The 20089-nt window shown below is 38.7% G+C and overlaps 1 protein-coding gene across 3 annotated transcripts in view; it reads left to right on the top strand.

The window, feature by feature from the left end:
* The window catches only part of LOC121314525 (chromodomain Y-like protein), a 129189-nt gene that overhangs the window by 71454 nt on the left and 37646 nt on the right, over positions 1-20089 (top strand). For 2 of the 3 annotated variants that reach the window (XM_041247900.1, XM_041247901.1), the window contains one exon: positions 17261-17927. The exons of the other annotated variant lie outside the window; for it this stretch is intronic. In XM_041247900.1, coding sequence (XP_041103834.1) covers positions 17261-17927 — 667 coding nt within the window. The remainder of the gene's footprint in view (positions 1-17260; positions 17928-20089) is intronic. 3 annotated transcript variants of the gene reach the window in all.

The following is a 20089-nucleotide window of genomic DNA, read 5'->3' as shown; positions in this document are numbered from 1 at the left end:
GAGGGCCCCCTTCTCTCTCCATGGAGAACCATAAGGGGCAGTGAGTGGACTCGGCTGTGGCAAAGAGGTTGTCTCATGTAGGTCGAAACCTCTCTCAAATCTGTTTCATCACTTGAGGATGCAGCCTCCAGTCTGAGCTGTCTGTAGCTCTTCTGGACAGGAGATCTGCTGCCTTGTTGTCCACACCGAGGAGTTGAACTGCCCTGATGGAACGCAAGTTTCTGTGCGTCCAGGGCAGGAGTCTGTGCGCTGCGTGGTGAAGGCCTGGTGAGCGCAGGCGGTGATTTATGTAGGCTACTACTGTAGTATTGTCCGTCGGGACCTGCACAGTTGTGCACTAACTGCTGGCGAAAATGGGATAACGCCAGACTCACTGCTTGCAACTCTTGCACATTTATGTGCGCTTGCTGCCAATGTCCCTTCCACTGACTTCTTTCTCTCCTGTTCCAGACCGCTCCCCAGCCCAGGCTGGAGGCGTATGTAGTGATCACTTGCCTTCTGTGAGGGGATCCGAGGAGCAGATTGCTGGGATGGACCTACCACTCCATTGTCTTCCGGCACTGTCTGGTCACTCGCACTAGCCGGTACCGATCTCGGACCAGGTGCACCTTGAGCGTATTCACCCAGGCTTGGCACATTCTCAGCAGCCCTAGTGGAACGATTATCGATGTGGCTGCCATCAGCCCCAACAACCTTTGATATACTTTGACCTGTAGGAGAGCATTCTCTCTGAATAGGGAGTGTGGTCTCCAACGACCGAATCCTGTCTTCCGACAGTGAGGCAACCATGCTCACAGTGTTGATGTATTGAGAGCCCTAGCTTCGCCCGATTGGACGGACTGGAGGATACTCTGTGCTGTCAACATGTTGAACTTCCTCTGTTTGAACAAGTTGAGGACCCTGAGGTCCATAATTAGTCTGAAACCGCCGTCCCTCTTGGGCACCAGGAAGTACCTGGAGTAGAAGCCGCTGAGGGCTCGCTTGGGCTTACAGCATTCTTCCTTTGAAGATTGGTGATCTCCTGTTTGAAGGAGTGTCGCCCTTGCTTGTTCGACAGTGGTGAGGAGCACACCCTTGAAAGGTGGCTGACCTATGCGGAATTGTAGAGCGTATCTGTGTGTCATTGTTGATAGCACCCAGGAGTCCTGGGTGCAGCCTTGCCATGGGTCGTTGCCGTTGGTCAGTCTGGTTGTGGGGGGGTTTGGTGTCTCCCTTGGGGTTGGGAGGGGGTGGGTCTTTCTTAGGCCCGGGCCTCGGTCTCCAGCCAGAGAACCGGTTACCCCTGGCCTGCGGTGGTCCCCTGCCGCTGTCCCTGCCTTTGCTTCTGCCTGCTTGTCTACTCTGGGGTGGAGGGCGATGTTCAGACCCTTTCACCCCAGCAGGCTGCGCATGCCACCTTGGGCACTGACCGTAAGCCGGGAGGCTAAAACTTGGAGACGACCTCCATGGCCTTGTGGGACCTCTCAAGGCTCACATTGATGGTGCCCCAAAAGTATGCCCTGGTGTAATGGGGTTGTCCAGCAGCGCCACCTTCTCGGTCTCCATGACCTTGGCTTGTGTCAGCCAGAAATGCTGGGGGATGGCCACCATCGACCTCCCTTATGCCTGACCTAACTTCCCTATTAGGTCGGTCATCGCTTTAGCTACCGCCTGGAGCTCCCCCATGTCCGCTTGTGTAGCTCTTTGCTGCAGCCTCTCTGTCAGCTGGTTCTGGTAGAGCACCAGTATGGCCATGGCTTTTGCAGCTCGGACCGACAGCGCTGCCGATGCGTAAGCTTTTTTGAGCATTGCATCTGTTGTTCTGCAAGGCTTGGACAGACAGGTTGGGTCCTTATCCTCTTTGGTGAAGGTAGAACCTTGCACCAAAACCGTGACCATGTCCCCGATAGTGGGGAATATGTCTAGGCCCGCTTCTTGAGCTACTGCAGTATAAAGTAGAGACTCTGCTGTTCTGAAGGCTGAGGGTGCAGATGCTGGGTTGCTCCAGGAGGAGTGCACCAATTCCAGGAAGTCCTGGCATAAAGGGAGGGCATGCTGTGGTTGCCCTTTGTTGGAGGAAGCGGTTCCCCTTTTCCTCTTGTTCTGCCGGCCAGGGAACGTCCGTGGCTGCAGCTGCACGCTGCATTAGGGCCCGGTACTCTTCCCCCTGCGACACTTGTGGCAAGGGCGGTAAGGAGCCTCCCACTGTGGCCTGCCCGATGGAGGTGGCTGTCGGAGACGTCTGATCTGGACGCGGACAAGGACAGCTTGCCTGGGCTAGGGGGTCTAGGCACAGGGGATGCTGACTGAGACTGTGGGGCTTGGTGCTGCCCAATGTTAGGGGACAGCCTGCCCTGAGATTTCAATAGGGTCTCCAGCATGGTCTGCTGAGCCCTTACAGTCTCTGCCAGTTCCACGAAGAGCCACTCGGCTGAGCTTGGGCGCCTTCGAGGCAACTGTGATGGAGATCGTCTGCGCCTGCATGGAGAAGGGTAGCAGTGCCTGAGCTGCGACCACCTGTCCCTTGGGGAAGGGGAGCGATGCCTGAGCGGCAACCACCTGTCACCTGGTGAGCGTCCCCTCGAGTGGTACCATCTCACCTCTCTTGGAGGTGTCTGCGCCTCTGTACTGGTGGTGGGGGAGGGGAGTGTTACCCAGAGGAGCGTGAGAGCTCCCTGGTCACTGTAACGGGGGGATGCTGGATGACCTCTGCGGAGGCTCTTAGACCACTGATCTCATTCTCCCCTGGCTGGAGGAGAGAGACTCTGCTGGGGATAGAGCTGCTCTCCGTCACTTAATTCTCCTCAAGAACTTCCTACAGGGAGAGCTGTCCAGCTCACCTGCCAGTGCTTTGGCTCCATGTTCTGGCCCTAGGCATCTGTCGGTGCTGCGATCGGAGTCATTCGTCACCAAGGTCAGTGCTGGGCTGTAGACGACCTTGAAGCTATTCCCTGGTGTCAAATAAATCGGTACCAGGATCGACGTTGAAAAGAGCATGGGAGGGACTTCCCCCTCACAGCAGGGCCCTGATAAGGCAGCTTTTGTATATATGCTCAGTGATTGACAGTCAGAGAGGCTCTTCCCATTCGGTAATGGTTGTCATTCGAATTGAAAGGGATTTATATATATATATATATATATATATATATATATATATATATATATATATATATATACAGTGCCTTGCAAAAGTATTCAGACCCCTGACCAATTCTCTCATATTACCGAATTACAAATGATACACTGAAATTTCGTTCTGTTTTGATATTTTATTTTTAAACACTGAAACTCAGAATCAATTATTGTAAGGTGGCATTGGTTTTATGTTGAGAAATATTTTTAAGAAAAATAAAGAACTGAAATATCTTGCTTGCATAAGTATTCAACCCCTGTGCTGTGGAAGCTCCCAGTTTGCACCTGAAGTAACTTAAAAAAAAATAGATGGTGATTAAGTAGATTCAAGAAAATGCACAGTCCTTTTCTTCAATCAGTTGCCAGGTTTATTGAAATATGCAGGGAGTCTGGTCCCAGGTACAGGACAAACAGAATACTCATCATTACAATGTTTGCATGACATTAAATACCCTTCTGTATAGATGGTCCACCTCCCCTTTCTCTGACACTTAACCAATGGTCAAGGTAATTTAATTTATTGTGTGAGTGTGTGTGTTTGTGTGTGTGTGTAGTCTAGTGTGACAACCTCTGAACTCGGTGCATTCTTCACACTCCTGGAGACAAAAGGTCCATACATCTGCCTTTTGTTATGTTCTTGCGACCCCTTTGATCCTAGTGGCATTATCTCTTTCGATCTCTCTGAAGTCTTTAGAGCCTGTGCTAATTGTAGTCCACAGCATTGTTATCTCGTTAGCTTGCAGTCAATGTTGGGCAAGAGCTTGTAGACGCAACGTCTCTATCAATGGTTAGCAGTACATGCAATTTGAACCAAACAGTCTGCTATCTGCAATATTAGTCTCTTTTCAGAAAAGAACACCAGTATAGCTCTGCCAGTCCACATGCGTAGCAAACTGCTAATCAATTCTCTATCCATGTTTTCCAACATGCCCTACTTTTGGAATATAAGATGGAGGGGGGTGACCCGCTACAACCAAGTTGCTCACGTGATCCCGAGCTCTCAGATGTCCTCTTCGCTGGTTCTGAGTAGTCACATCAAGTAATGTGTTTGTATAATATATTATAGTGAAGCATGTTCCTTCATTCTAAGTCTCTCCATTATGTGTAGGTATCTACCTTGCTTTCTCTGTTTCTATATGCAAGTGTGCTATAAGCAAAAACAAAACAAAGATACCTACAAATAATATAAAAAATGAAAAATAAACATAGAAAAGTACAGTAAATACAGTTAATATCACTGTACACAGGTGTTATTTCTTATTCATGGTGGCTCCCAGTAAGTTTAGTTTCCCATCTGTCAATGGTCCTTTCTAACTGCCACTGTTGTTTTTTCCACCAAAAACACTGAAGCTATTCCACAGGATCAATACTATTACTAATAACAGTATTATTAAAACAATATAATCCCAAAAAGTGTTCCCTAAGGCCTGCCCTAACCATCCATATCGTTTCAATACAGTGGCTTTTGATTGTGCCAAATCAACTTTGACCTTAGCTTTGAGCAGCTTCTCTTCCGCTCTTTGTAGGGCTATTTTAACCAATTTGTGGATTTGAGAAAAAATGAGCGAATATGAATCTAGATATGTGTCATCCCACCAAGCTGTAATTTGGAACACCTCTGGATCCTGGAGAATCCTGAATCCTGGAGAAGTATGACAAGTTAAATCTCCATACTTAAAATTGGTATGGTTACTCAACACACACCATTGATATTTCCCAACCTGCACTGCTTTTTTTCACCCCTCTAGTGGATGTACCTCTAATTCAGTGCTTATATTTCTATTGATTCCGGTGATTGCAGGACACCGGCAAACTACATGACTATTTGTTTCATAACAGCATGCTTTATGCACCACACCACTCCAGTTCCCTCGTTGAACTTTCCATGTAGCCTTTTCCCAAACTATCACTGTCTCATTGTGTAGTACTCCTATTGGTCTAATCTTCAAACTTTCTTTATACTGGTTATTAGGATCCATGTATGGTATTGAGAGATAGAACCCTATATGACCAGGTGGTTCCTTGCCATTCTCCTTTGGCCACACTAAACTAGCTCCCAAGAGGTCAGTCTGATCAGGATGGAACATTGCCAACCTCAACCTGAGTTCCTCCTGTGCATGTCTAGGTACCACTTCTAGCCTAATGTCCATTATTTCTTCCTTCATTGTTTTTAAAAGGTCACCCGCAAATATTCTACAATCTATCGCTTTGGTCAAATTGCGCAAGGCTCTCTCTGTTCCATCCATTAGCTCATATATAGCTGTACCCTGGAGTCTAATCCCTTGATTTACATACATTTGTCCATTCCCCAATCTTTCCATTCCTTCTCCAACAGTACTTGCTATCCAAGTTTGCCCTCTTGACATTTGATAAATATCCCAGCTGTTTGCAACAGAATTTCCTGCACCAAACCAGCCTGCTATTTCATCAAAAAGCTCCCTCTTCCTACGTTTCTCATTACCTTCATACATTTGTTTGGCTATTCGCTCTTTGTAATCTTTTATTGTACTACCTATTTCCCTTTGAAGCCAATTATGGATATTGGTATGTTGCTCTGACCTTACAAATTTAGGTGAATCATTGTTATTTTTAACTTGCATATGTCAAATTCCATCATTCTATAATCCAATATTCTAGCTCGACCATCTCAATCTTAAAATGCACGTAAGATTGATTACAAACTAAAACTATGACTTAAAAATGATCACTATACATTGAACAAGTACTAAAATAGCGTGTGAATGCTTAACTATCTATATGTAATACATTAGTAGGTAAGTGTTTCTTTTGTTATACAGTTATAAAAAGCCTTAATTATATCTTGTGATATTCTCTATACAATACCCCCACAAATATAATAATTTTGCACAACACTTCTACTGCTAACCTGTTACAAATAATGTTAACATGAATTTCCCTTCATTCATTTTAGACATATACAACACTGAATCATTCAAATGTCACGTTCTTTTCAAAATGAATGTCCAGTATAGCTGACAATATTCTTCAGTAGCACAGCAGTTTTCAATGGTCTCGTCCCATTCACAGCCCCTGCTGTACGATCAGTTGTTTCACCGTTGTCTCCACCTGTGTCCCAATACTTGAATCTCCATCAGAATTATTTATTTTCCAAACCTAGAAGAAAAATCAAGTGCAATATTAATTCTTTTGATAACATCTGATTTCATTTAAACCTTCAGTGGGGTTATTCTCTCCTTGAATTGTCTTTATTTCATCTGGGAATGTATAGGCTATTAAAGCAGTTTGTAACAGAGAAATATAATACTCGCTTCTTAAATCCAGTGATCTGTTTAAGCCTTTGTAAGCTTATTTATTTACAAGATCTCTACTGGTGTTTAAGTGCAAAGTCTTTTTATTTTTGTCTTATCACAAAACAGCTATTTCTGAGCACATCACCCAGAATCGAAAAAAAACTTCAAGTTAATATCTTTTATACAATCTTTATTGATTTGCACAAGTTTGTCCATAGTTTCATATGGAACTTTCCCAATTGGCACCCTAGCCATCCCCCATTTTTTTTTTTTTTGTTTTTCATAACCAACATTTGTTCCCCAATTTGAAATTGTAACCCTTTAGGTAGGGGCTTAGTCCTATGCTAATTGTGCACTACTTCGATTTGTGCTTATAATTGACAAAGAAACCCCTGTAGGGTGATAGTATACTAACACAGACAGCCTAATGTCAACCAAAGATTTTACACTTAGTTGCTGGTCCATTTAGTATACATTATCCCTCAGTGATATCTTGTATATGTAATAAAAAAAATAAAAGTTATTGGTATTGGCTTATTCAATTTTCAATTCAATAACCCACCCTCTTGCAGCTGATAAAACAGTAGCCTATTAGGTAAGTTATTTAGTCTCTCTGTGTTAGTTTATGTGCCTGTAGCAAACAGATTGCTTTCTCTGTTTTTATTGTTTTTTAAATCAAGTTATAAAACCCTTTTCAAAAACGTGTCAGTTTGATTAATATCACGCCATGCATTTTCAAGAATTTACAAATAAATCTGTTAATTCTTGAAAAATAAGTTTCAAATAAATCTGTTAATTCTTGAAAAATAAGTTTCTAAAAAATCTTTCCATAATCAGTACTGCTGATTATCCAGTACCACTATCCACCAAGCCTACAGTCCTATACTGCACTGTAAAATCCCTTGCGCCAACATTCCTATTTCATTCTCATGTGATCTGTGGTTTCAAATATGTATTCATAGGTGATTCATAAAATTCACAAACAAACAGACAAACACTTAACTTTGCTTCATGAAAATATTTGTAATAAAATATTTCAAGGTTGATTTACTTAATTAGTTTCAGATTTATTGATCTCCAGAAACATTTGTTTTCTTCCTAAGTGTTTTTTCAAGCAGTCAATGTAGCAGCAATCTCTACATTATCTCTCTCTCTCTCTCTCTTTCTGCACTTTCTTTTCTAGTTAATCCTTAGAAAAACAAAAAGCTCTGTGTATATCAATATAATCCAACACAAACTTTTTCATTGTTCCTTTGTATATTTGTGTTACTGTTTCAGTCCAAAGGTTGGCCATTCTTTTGCAGTCAAACAATTCATCCATTAACCTGGGTCTCTTTCCCTTATCAAACCCTCTTATGATCGGGGCAAGACAATAAGTATTCGTGCTGGTTCTTAGTACGTAGTTTTACTAAGAAGTTACTTTATCTCCACGCTTGAGCAAAATCAGAATTACTCAAACAATCATTAATAAACAACTTCTTAATTACATTTTAATGTGACCTTTTAATTTTAATTTTTACAACATGCATTCCTCAAAGTTGATATAGAATCTTTAGCATTACAGCCATGTTTTAAAACAAAGCCTATTTTGTTTCTTTGTTTTTTGTGGGCTACCAGTCTTGAATTGCCAAAGAAAGAAAGCAATACTACAGGTTGAGTGGTCTGAGCCATTGTCTTTTTCTTCTTACGAGACACACACTCCTGATCTGTTACATGAACATGTACATTACTGTTCTGTACATAGCTTCCCTGGCACGTCAAAGCACTACACGATTTACTCGATTGACTTTTTTTAGGATTCCAGAGGTCCTCTTTCATACATAAAGTCCTAATAGTCAATACACTTTTAGTTAAGCAGTCTTAACTAATTGTGTCCTCAATGTACATGAATTATCAAGTAGTCAAAAGTCCTCTTTCATACTTTACCCTTGATTCTCACTACATTCTAAAAACTGCATATAAAACAAAAAACCAGTAACTACTCACCAATGTACGTGGTTATATGTTCGATCTGAAGTCCTGATTCAAAGATTCTCCACACCGTCTGAGCTGAAAGTAGAAACAGTCTCCTTCTGCCTGCTTTGTCCTGGTCCTCTGCATGGCAAAAAGGTTTCTCCGTAGTCAAGTATCAACCCCCCGGTATTTGGAAAAAAAAAGTATCAGGAAACAGTCCACAGGTGGCTCGCCAATGAAGTAACTTAACAAAATAGATGATGGTGATTAAGTAGATTCAAGAAAATGCACAGAGTCCTTTTCTTCAATCAGTTGTTAGGTTTATTGAAATATGCAGGGAGTCTGGTCCCAGGTACAGGACAAACAGAATACTCTTCATTACAATGTTTGCATGACATTAAATACCCTTCTGTATAGACGGTCCACCTCCTCTTTCTCTGACTTTAACCAATTGCAAAGGTCATTTAATTTATTGTGTGTGTGTGTGTGTGTGTGTGTCTGTGTGTGTAGTCTAGTGTGACAACCTCTGAGCTCAGTGCATTCTTCACACTCCTGGAGACAAAATGTCCATAAATCTGCCTTTTGTTATCTTGTTAGCTTGCAGTCAATGTTGGGCAAGAAGCTTGTAGATGCAATGTCTCTATCAATTGTTAGCAGTACATGCAATTTGAACCAAACAGTCTGCTATCTGCAATATTAGTCTCCTTTTCAGAAAAGAACACCAGTATAGCTCTGCCAGTCCACATGTGTAGCAAACTGCTAACCAATTCTCGATCCATGTTTTAGCACAAGGCCAAAGCAACATTGGAATGGCTCAAGAACAAAAAGGTGAATGTTCTGCAGTGGCCCAGTCAAAGTCCTGATCTCAATCGCATTGAGAATCTGTGGCACTGTTTGAAAATTGCGGTCCACAAGCGTCGTCCAACCAACCTGAACAACCTGGAGCAAATCTGCCAAGAAGAATGGGCCAAAATCACTCCAACACTGTGTGCAAAGCTGGTACATACTTACCCCAAAAGACATAAAGCTGTTATTGCAGTGAAAGGTGGCTCTACCAAATATTAATGTGTGGGGGTTGAATACTTATGCAAGCAAGATATTTCAGTTTTTTATTTTTCTTAAAAATATTTCCCAACATAAAACCAATGTCACCTTACAATAATTGATTTTGAGTTTCAGTGTTTTAAAATAAAATATCGGGGGTCTGAATACTTTTGCAAGGCACTATACAAAACTGAAAGATCATAATTGGATAAGTCTCCACCCCCCTGAGTTAATACTTGGTGGAAGCACCTTTGGCAGCAATTACAGCAGTGAGTCTGTTGGGATAGGTCTACAACTTTGCACACCTAGATTTGGCAATATTTGATCATTCTTTACAAAACTGTTCAAGCTCTGTTAAGTTCCTTGGGGAGCACTGATGGACAGCAACCTTTTACCTTTTTGTTCCTTGGCCACTCTAGTGTAGCTTTGCCTGTGTGCTTTGGGTCGTTGTCATGCTGAAAGGTGAACTTCCGTCCCAGTTTCAGCTTTCTTGCAGAGGGCAGCAGGTTTTCCTCAAAGACTTCTCTGTCCCTTGCTCCATTCATTTTCCCTTCTATCCTGACAAATGCCTTATTTAATCTTTGTTTAGCAGCTCAAAGTGAACGGCTAATGGGGGTGGGGGTTCCAGCTGTGCCCCTGCGCGGTTTCGATTGCATGGATTTCCACTGATAGGAGAAGCAGGTGTCTAGCGATTGTGCCTAAAGAGCGGTCTGTGCTGCTCATGATCTTTGCTGTTTTCAAGTTGTCGTATTAGTGAAGCGCAGTGTTTCTGCATTTTTTAGAAGTATAAATGCTCTGGTAAACATAAATAGTCATCATACTTTGACGGTTTTTGTTTATTACCACGGCTGCATTTTATTAACAGCAATAGCAGCTGGTTGAATGTGTGTTCGGTGTTTGATATATTTCTTACCTCCAAAAAAAACCGTAGGAAAACACAGGTTAGAAAGTGCAAAGCGGCACAGTTATACAGTGTCCATTTTGGATCATTTTTAGTTAGTGATTAATCTTAGTTTTATCTTGAGATTAATGTTTTTGATACTGTACATTTTAAACAGCATATACTGAGGTGGGAAGTAAATAGTAACGTGATAAATGTGTACAGTGCAGAGTATTTTGTATTATTTATAATGACTTTTCCCAATAGAAAGCGAAAGATTCCTAAATACAACCTTTTAATTCTTTGCATCCAAGTTAAGACTGAAGCCTACTGTTTGGTTTTCTTTCTCAGCAATCTGTCGGTCCCAGACTTATTTAAAATTATATTTTAAATAAACAGGAGAAAAAAGAAACGTGTAAACCAGATTGTTCTGCCTTTTATTGCAACTGTGGTACCATTCATTGAGCAAAAATTGTAAAGGGTACTTTAGCTGAAACCTCCCAACAGAAGAGTACAGTTTCAAAAAAAGTTTGAAAACTCCTGAGTTAAGAGAAGCAAATTGTTACCGAGCAATAGCCAATAAAGTGCGTTTTAAGACATTCATTGCCCGCCTCTCAGCAGAGGGCAAAACATAATGATGAGAAGATGGCGCCTGCAAATTTTTTATTTTTTTTTGACTGCATGTTAACAGCAACGAACACAAAGGAAACATGAAAAGTTAAGGTGGGTATGACACCGTTGCAAAGTTAAGCGTCTCATCTAGGGGACTTTTTTTTTTTTTGTTCTAAATGGGAATAAAGTTGTATTAATTTTTGAATACATAAACCCAAAATCCCTGTCAACTCGAGGAAACAGCAACATCTTTACCGTTTAAAAAAAAAAATGCCTGTAGCATCTTAGACTTAGTTATATTATAGTAATAAATACAGACTTTTTGATTATCTGCATTGGTGTGTGCTTACTGCATTTTTCTTGACAGATACGATAGATAATAGCTACTATTACTTCTTTGGTTTGGTAAGTTAATAGGAAGGCAGTGATATAGAGTTACAGTGACTTGTTCTTGCTGATATTTTCATGTGTTTGTGTTTCATTTACTGACAATCACGTTTGCTAGTGGTCGTTGTTTAGTAGGGGGCTTATGTTAAATATGAAAAAAAAAAAACGCGCCCATATCACCTTAAACCGTGTGAACTTGGTAATCACGGTATAGAAAAAAGGTTGCGGTTTTAAAACCGTGGCAGTTTATACCACAAAGCCGGTATACCACGACACCCCTAGTAGGGATGGTGTTCTTTGGGTAATGTGCTGTGTTGGGTTTTCGCCAAACATAATGCTTCGCATTTAGGTGAAAAAGTTCAATTTTAGACAACAAAACTTTTTGCCACATGATTACAGAATCTCCTGAGTGCTTTTTTGCATACTTCAAATAGGATTCAAGGTGGGTTTTCTTGAGTAATGGCTTCCTTCTTGCCGCCCTACCATACAGACCAGATTTGTGGAGTGTTTGGGATATTGTTGTCACATGCACACTTTGACCAGTCTTGGCCATAAAAACCTGTAGCTCTTGCAAAGTTGCCATTGGCCTCTTGGTAGCCTCTCTGATCTGTCTTCTCCTTGCTCGGTCATCTAGTTTGGTGAGATGGCCTGATCTAGGCAGGGTCTTGGTGGTGCCATACACCTTCCACTTCTTAATAATCATCTTGACCATGCTCCAAGGGATATTCAAGGCCTTTGATATTTTTTTTGTACCCATCCCCTGATCTGTGCCTTTTCAGCAACTTTGTCTCGGAGTTGTTTTGAAAGCATCTTGGTGCTCATGGTTGAGTCTTTGCTTTGAAATGCACTACCCAGCAGAGGGAAAAATGTAATGCTTTTTCTTTTGATTTTAGTATTGTCAGCCTAGTTTGTTATTTACCATAGATACTTCTTTTAGATGTAAATGCTATATTAAAGAATATGTAATATTTTACTAGAGTTGAACAGAAGTGATATTAGTTATTTATTGGACATACATAATCCATCGATTTGTGAAACTACTGTATTAAAAATTAAGATGGACAAATATGTTTATAGTGATAGAAATTAAATGCTTACATGAGATTACACCATGTAACAATTTTTTTTTTTTTGTTCCTGGGTAGTAAGTGTTATTTCCTAATTGCTTATGCCTCAAAAGTATAGAAAATGGCTATTATTCCCCACAGACTTTGCTTTTGTGACCAGGACAGTGATATTTCAAAATATCACTATTTCCAATGGGAAAACAGGCAAATGTGTGTCTTTTCGTTCACATAAAGTCAGAAAAAAACAACATATGAATCCAAATTAACATATATTTATAATAAAGTAATACAAAAATGACTACAAAAGATTTAGAAGTGAGTAGTTTTTCGAGATTTACGATTATACTTTATTTACGATTACGATTATTCCCCGTGCTGACATATTACATTTTACCTGCACATGAAGTGCGGTGCAATCCTCGTGCCGAAATACAAATATACATTTTAAACACTTGTGCCTGTAACCCATATAATATCCCGTGTACCAATGACTATATACCAATATTAACACACAACACGCAACATATAACACAGAAATACACACATATCCCACCCCCCCTCAATTGTGCATAGCACACATGGCCTCAATGGCCATCTTCCTCCTTAAAATCCCAAAAGTCCCTGTCGAAGTCTTGGGCTGGGAAGGGAGGCTTCACTGGGCCCATGGCTGAAAATGCTGTCTGCTCCCCTGCCCGTAGTGGCACAGCTGACAGCATGGTGGTCCACTCCCGCAGCGGAAAAGGTACTACTGATTCTATGATGCATTTAGAGTTGCCATTGTGCTCACTCATCAATGTAATTTCCATGTAGCAGAACACAGTGGAAAATGGTTTTAGCACTCTAGTGCTAAAACACTTTTTTATTTTACACAAGGTTGTAGAAATGTCACAGTTTTTTGAGATGGGCTTGTGGTATACTCTGGTAATTATTTTTTGACTAATGGATTCCAGTCTGAATTAGGCTTATTTAAAAATTGGTAGAGAATAGTTTCATTTATTTATAGAACTTGTGTGAGAATTTATTTTACATATAGGTAGAACTGAGTGAAAGAAACATTTGTATCAACTAGAATGGATCTGCTAAATGGAAGCGTGTCTTATTTATTTAACAACAACACATAGGCATTCAGGTAGTGCTGATGTATATCAATATAGGGTTGTCTATGTGGTGTACCTGTTCAACATTTGATCACAATCTTTTTGGTTGACTGCTTGCAAGAGGAACATAATCTGTAGTGTGTAATATTTTTTATTTATTTATGTATTTATTTAAATGTAGTCGTCGTCAATTTTTTACCCCAGTTTTTCTCCCCAATTTGGTATGCCCAATTATAATCTGTATCCTTGGCTCACCTCTCTGCATATATTTCTAAAACGGTTCAAACTTTATTTTTCTGTGTGTCTAAATTAAAACATGGGGGGCTAAATTCCCAAAATACACTGTATATAGTTGTCTATGCAACACCTTATATTGCTGTCTAGTAAGACCTCTGTGGACTCAGACCAACAAATTGGCATATTGTTGACGCTGGAGAAAATACCAATGTTAATTTGACGACATGTTCTGGACTTGGAAAGTTGTCTGCGTTTTGCTTGTTGACATACAGTATTATAACTGGTAGGATTGTATCCAAGTAACTAAGCTATAGGGATGCAATGGTTACTGTGTACTTACTATGAGCTCATACTGACTTTACTCGTATAAGCAAATATTTTTTACATGATTTAAGTGCTCTTAGTGAACCTGCTCTTACATGTGATTATTTACTGTATTCTGTATTCTTTTCTATTCTCTTATTTTAATTTTATCTTTTGCTACTGATTTTATTGTACTTTACAACTACTCTCATCTGTAATGTGATATTCTATAATGTGATACTTTGTACTATAATATTTTGTAACAATTGTTACAAAAAAGTTGCCTTTGATAAGGGCATCTGCTAAGTAGTAGTAATAATAATAATAATAATAATAATAATAATAATAATAATAATAATAATAATAATATTGGTTATGATTTAACTAAACCAAAATGGAACTGAAATCAACTTGTTGATAAAATTTGAAACCAACATTTTGGTCAGTGAAAAAGCGATGGCAGTCTTATTAACATTGCTTAATGATTGTAATATGGTAATTTAACGAGCAGTGTTGTGTGATACATTGCCGTTACGGATTCTGTCTTATCTCCTGTCGCTCAAAAACCATGAATGCAGACGAGCGTAGCCCTTTTGCATTGTGGTTAAAACGCTCACTTGGGTTGCGCGGGGTCACCATTTCACCCCTAATTAATAGGATACTGTATGAAAGTGGACTTATTATTAAAAAAAAAAAAAAAATACCTTATGTACAATTCTACCCATCGACCATGTTTGTTTAGTTTTCATCCCTTCATGTAAAAACAAAACCAGTTGGAATTATTCTCCAGGGTAGCCCTAATTGTGTCAAACTGTTTGATTTAAAAAAAACAAAACAAATGAAAAAAAACCTGTCAAACCAGCCTATTCATTTTATGTATGTATTTATTTATTTCTTCAGATCGGCTTTTGGTAAAGTGCATCCTAAAGTATTGTCTTGAAAAATAGTATCATATAATATCAAACTACAATAATATATATATATATATTAGCTCTATCTATTGGGCTAATATTAAATAAAATAAATAATACAATTTCACCATAACAATCCAACATATTAGATTGTGAGGTAAAAATAACTGTGTTTGTATTATACAGGGTGTTTTATTTAAGTGTGCCCAATAATAAATTAGATTAGATTTCCTTTTCCTTTTGAAGATGTATAAGAACAGAGGGAAATCTAACAATAGTCATGTGACTGTTATGACCTTGACTGCCATATGGGAGCTATCATAAGGTTAATCACTTCAGTGGAGTTTGAGCTGTGAAATAGTGAATACGTGTTTTATTCAAGGAATGGGTTTTTTTTTTTTTTTTTTTTTTTTTTTTTTTAATAAGTATGGTGTTAAACATCAAGCAACGTGTTTTTTTTTTTTTTTTTTTTTTTTTCAAATTTATAATTGTAAAAAGTTGTCAGGATGTTAACAGCAAAAAAGAAAAATTACAGCTACATTATTTAAGTAGTTGTAGCAACACGTGGGGATATATAACGCTGCATTTTTCAGAACCCCGCTACTTACTCTTTAACAATCCCTTTAAAGACCTGCAAAATCCATTTGGGCAAATCTGCGCTACCTAGTATGAGTAAATAGTTTTGGAAGTTTTGTATTTGCAAAGTAAATTTTGTCTTCCAAAGTAAACTTTATTTGTCACCACACATGATAATATCCCTAGTTGTTTTTTATTTATTTTAATATTAGTCTTACTAATTTCAAATCTTAATACTAGTAGTACTCTATGTTGATTTTATCCTGCCCCATTTCCTGTTGGATAAATGATCCAATTTCAAAATTATCGGGGTGCTTATGTGTTTAAATACAAATCAATAGCCTATACAGTAGTTGTTCAAGAATAATACTGTGATTTCTTTTTTTTAATTTTATTTACTGTAGTTACGTAGATAAACTGTGTGAGCTATGTTAAGAAGTGATAGTATACAATGCCAGTACCACTTTTCAGAAAACAGTAAATTTGGCCTGAGGAGTTTTCCGTCATTACCATGTGTATTCAGAAGGGAGGTGTCTGTATGTTACAAGCATTTTGTCTCTTGAATTTTATCACTGCTAAACAAGTAGATGCTTTCCAGGTATTATTTTCAGAGAGATGGCTGGTAGTTCTTGGTAGCAGATGACCTGAATAGAGATTTAGTTACAGTAGGTTACTTTTCTTGAGGACAGCTACTACTGAAGAGCCATCAGAATTCCTTAAAAATCTAAAATGCCTGCCAATTAACTTGTTGGTCAGTTTTGTAAAATGTGATGCCAGTAAGGGTATTGTAGGGTGTTGATTACATTTACATTCTTAGTCTACTGGGTTTGAAACAATTCTGTTGATATTGTAAATGAGAATACCTGATCAATAGCTTTTTTTTTTTTTTTTTTTTAAATAAATACACTTTATCAAACATGGGTAAATGCAGCAACAGATCCAAAATGTAAACAAAAAATATCTAAACACACAAACCCCCCCAGGTGGAGACCTAGGTAAATCAGGCTTCATAGATGTATATTCAGCAAATGGATAACATTTCTATTTCACAGTAAATAAGAAAAAAATTGAATGAAAGGTATAATGGTGAAGGTAACTGGTTGTACAGATTGAAATACCGGTATATGTGCAACTGTATGGATTAAAGGGTCAGACACTTCACCCAAAGTTGTGTTTTGTTTTTTGTAACTCCAATCTCATCCTTTTAATGAGTGACTTTTTCTCAAAGTTCAAATTTGTTTTTGTTCTCCTGGAGTGGTATATTAGAAGATATTAATTCTTTCAACACAAGTTTACTTTGAAAAAGACAAATCTACTGTAAATGAACATTTCTGTGGCTTGTATGGAAATACTAAGAAGTGCTTAAAAATATTATAAATCATGAAGCAACTCTTTAAAAATCCAGATTTCAGAACATTCATACTTTTTTTTTCTAACAAATGGTTTTATGTACATTTGACACTTTTCCACCCAGTGCTCATGAGAAGACAATCTTATAAGGGCTTCTGTACACAACTGACTGCACATACAGCCTTTTGGCTTGCTTTTTTATTTTTCAGGGGCTCACAAAATAACATAATAAATCACTCACCTTTTGCAGTATGTAGTTGATTGGGGTTCTTCAGTAGAACACCATGAAACTTGTTATTTATACAACTGGCTTTGTCACTTTCAGTTTGAGTCATTTCTGACCAGCTGAGCTGACGACATTTTCAGTTGAGCTATCGTTTTTCCTTTAGAGGCCTGTTGTGTTGAGTTCCCATGATTTTAAATAAAAAATGTACATTTTTTGTTGTTTTTGTTTTTACAGGTAGAGAGTATTGTGGACAAGCGGAAAAATAAAAAAGGAAAAACAGAGTACTTAGTGCATTGGAAAGGCTACAACGGTGATGATGACACATGGGAACCCGAACAGCACCTCGTGAATTGTGTCGAGTACATTCACGAGTTTAACAGACTGCTGACTGAAAAGCAAAAAGTCACAACTTTAATACGATCCACCCGTAACTCTCCCAATAACGCCAGGAAACAGATCTGTCGGCCTTCCAACAGCTCAATGTCAAAGACATCTCCAAAATCGTCAGGGACGAGTAAAGAGGGTGAACCAAAAAACAATACCCAGCTACTAGCCAGCAACCACAAGTACCGCCGAACCACTGCACAGGCTGTTGCCGGCAGGAAAAGCATGGACCTTGCCAAATCTGGAATCAAAATTCTGGTTCCAAAAAACCCTATGAAAAGCAGGACCATGCTAGAGGGGTTTCAGGGTGACAGGACAGATGACCTTGACCAGATGGAGCAGGATCAGGACTCTGTACCGCCGGAAGTGTCTAATGAAAAGCCGGTGGGTGCTCTGCTGGGACCAGGTGCAGAAAGAGCACGAATGGGGACCAGACCAAGGACACAACCTTTAGTGCCACAAGTGCAGTTGCCAGTGACCGCAGCTACTGCATCCGCACTAACTGTTAATGGGAAAGGTATGGATTTACTATACATACATTTTCTTTATTATACATCATAACCACATTTTAAGGTCATTACTTTTCTAATTAATCATCCGTCCTTGCACTTTTTTCCAAACTTTATATTGGAAGTTAATTTTAAGACTGGTTTATACAAGCACACAACCACTAAACAAAGTCATCGCATCTATTATTTTGAAAATGTGTAGCTCCACTGATCCCTCTTCCTTAAAACAGTGACACCCTTTGTTTGTGGTAACATTATCTCAAAAACAGTTCAATGTATTCCACTGACGCAAACTTTATTGCTTAAATGAATTGCTTATCGGTTGGGAATAGTTCCTATTGCTTCAGGGACTGAACGACCTCACACAAATCCAGACTGAGCCTTGCTTCCAGGGTTCCGAAGTTTGATAACATTGCTTAGGTTTGGCAGGTAAAAAGAGGTAATTTGCTTCACAGTGGGATTGGTCGCATGTTGATCTTCAGTCCTCCTGCTCTGTAAGTGGGTTGCAGTGGTGAGGCATAACTTACCAATGACACAAGGGATGTTTCATATGAACTGGTATATAGTACCAAAGGAGGTGGCAGGGGTTGCTGAATCTACCACACACCCACACAAACTGATACAAGTTAGCAGCTGTTTCTGGTTCTATAACATGCACTTGTCTTAATCACCATTTTTGTTAAAGAATACCACAACTCACAGCTAGTAGGATAATATAAGCATTTTAGATTTAGCTACTTAAATTGTTACAGAGCGCTAAGGTGGAGCCAATGATTTTCCATTTCACAAATCAGTAAGTTCTGTTTTTTTACTTGGCATATGTACATTTAGCTTTCAGACTACATTGTTTAAGTAAAGGTCTGTAGGGGAGATACCCAATGAAGATGTGTGTAATGATTAATTCAGTTAGCACTATTCACATTTACAAATTTCTCCCAAACGAGCTCAAGATTAAGAGGAAACAATTGTACATTAAAACACATAACACTTGCATCTTTTATAACTTTTATCAAAAATTTGTGAAATAAATGCAGTACAAAAGCAGAAAAGAAGGTTAATATCAAATTATTATAAATCACTATAATAATCTCTAAGCAATAATGTTTAGGCAAAATCTCACTGCAAATGTCAATAACAAGTGAAAGCAATACATTCATTGTCTAGAATTCTGTAAGACTAATATATTAAGTCAGTAAATATAATAATATGAATATGCAAGCAGGATCATCGTTTGAATAAGTAAATAAATTAAGATATATTCAGTGAATTCTAATCAATAGGATATTAAGAAATCATAATTGATTCTTTATCAGTTATATACAATCAGTTTATATATATATATATATATATATATATATATATATATATATATATATATATATATATATTACAATCACAGCATAAACATTTGTAATCATCCATCTGTTCTTTAAGGAAAACAAGATTCAACACCCTTTTATTCAAGTTCATAGATCAGCTTGCAGTTATTCTAGTTAGCTGCAATTCACTTTCATGGAAGAGTTGAATTCACTTTCATGGAAGATTTAAAACTAACATTTTTTTTTGTAAGAAAACAAATATAACACACACCACTACCACTATTTCTGCAAATATACATTTATTTAATTCCCCAAGTATAGTTTCTGTAACCCTTTCTATTCTTTTGTTTAATTTGAGAATTTTTTTTTTAATTTGCCATGTTGACCATGTGTGGCGTCTTGTAGAGCGGTGTCCCCTTTCTGCCTTTGTTTAAAAACATAAATTCTTCCAGTAAAATTGACCGTTCCCGGTAGGTCAATTCAGTCAATTAATTGAGTCTTTAAATCAATAGTTGTCAACTTATTTAATGATGATCCCCAAACTTACAATATCTCTCATTGCTCATAATAACTATATTGAATTAGCCTCAGTGCCTGGCAATTCTAGGGAGTCAAACTCGGTCGAGCCTGTGGGCCTCACTTATCGGTGTAGCTATGGTTACCAAGTTAGGCTCACTCCCTTTTACCTCTTTTTTATAACATTTTTGCAGATTCAGTACAATTAAAAATATGTTTTAAACACAAAAGAATAAAAGGTTAGTCCTTCTCTTTCTGGTTGTCATAGAGACTAGACCAGCTGCCTGCAGACCTATGTGCTGAATTCTGTTAACCTGTTGTCTTCCTACAGGCCA

This window comes from Polyodon spathula, chromosome 4, assembly GCF_017654505.1.
Source record: "Polyodon spathula isolate WHYD16114869_AA chromosome 4, ASM1765450v1, whole genome shotgun sequence".
Taxonomy (NCBI): domain Eukaryota; kingdom Metazoa; phylum Chordata; class Actinopteri; order Acipenseriformes; family Polyodontidae; genus Polyodon; species Polyodon spathula.
Note: the sequence above shows the minus strand (reverse complement) of the source record. Positions and strands in the feature narration are given on the sequence as shown.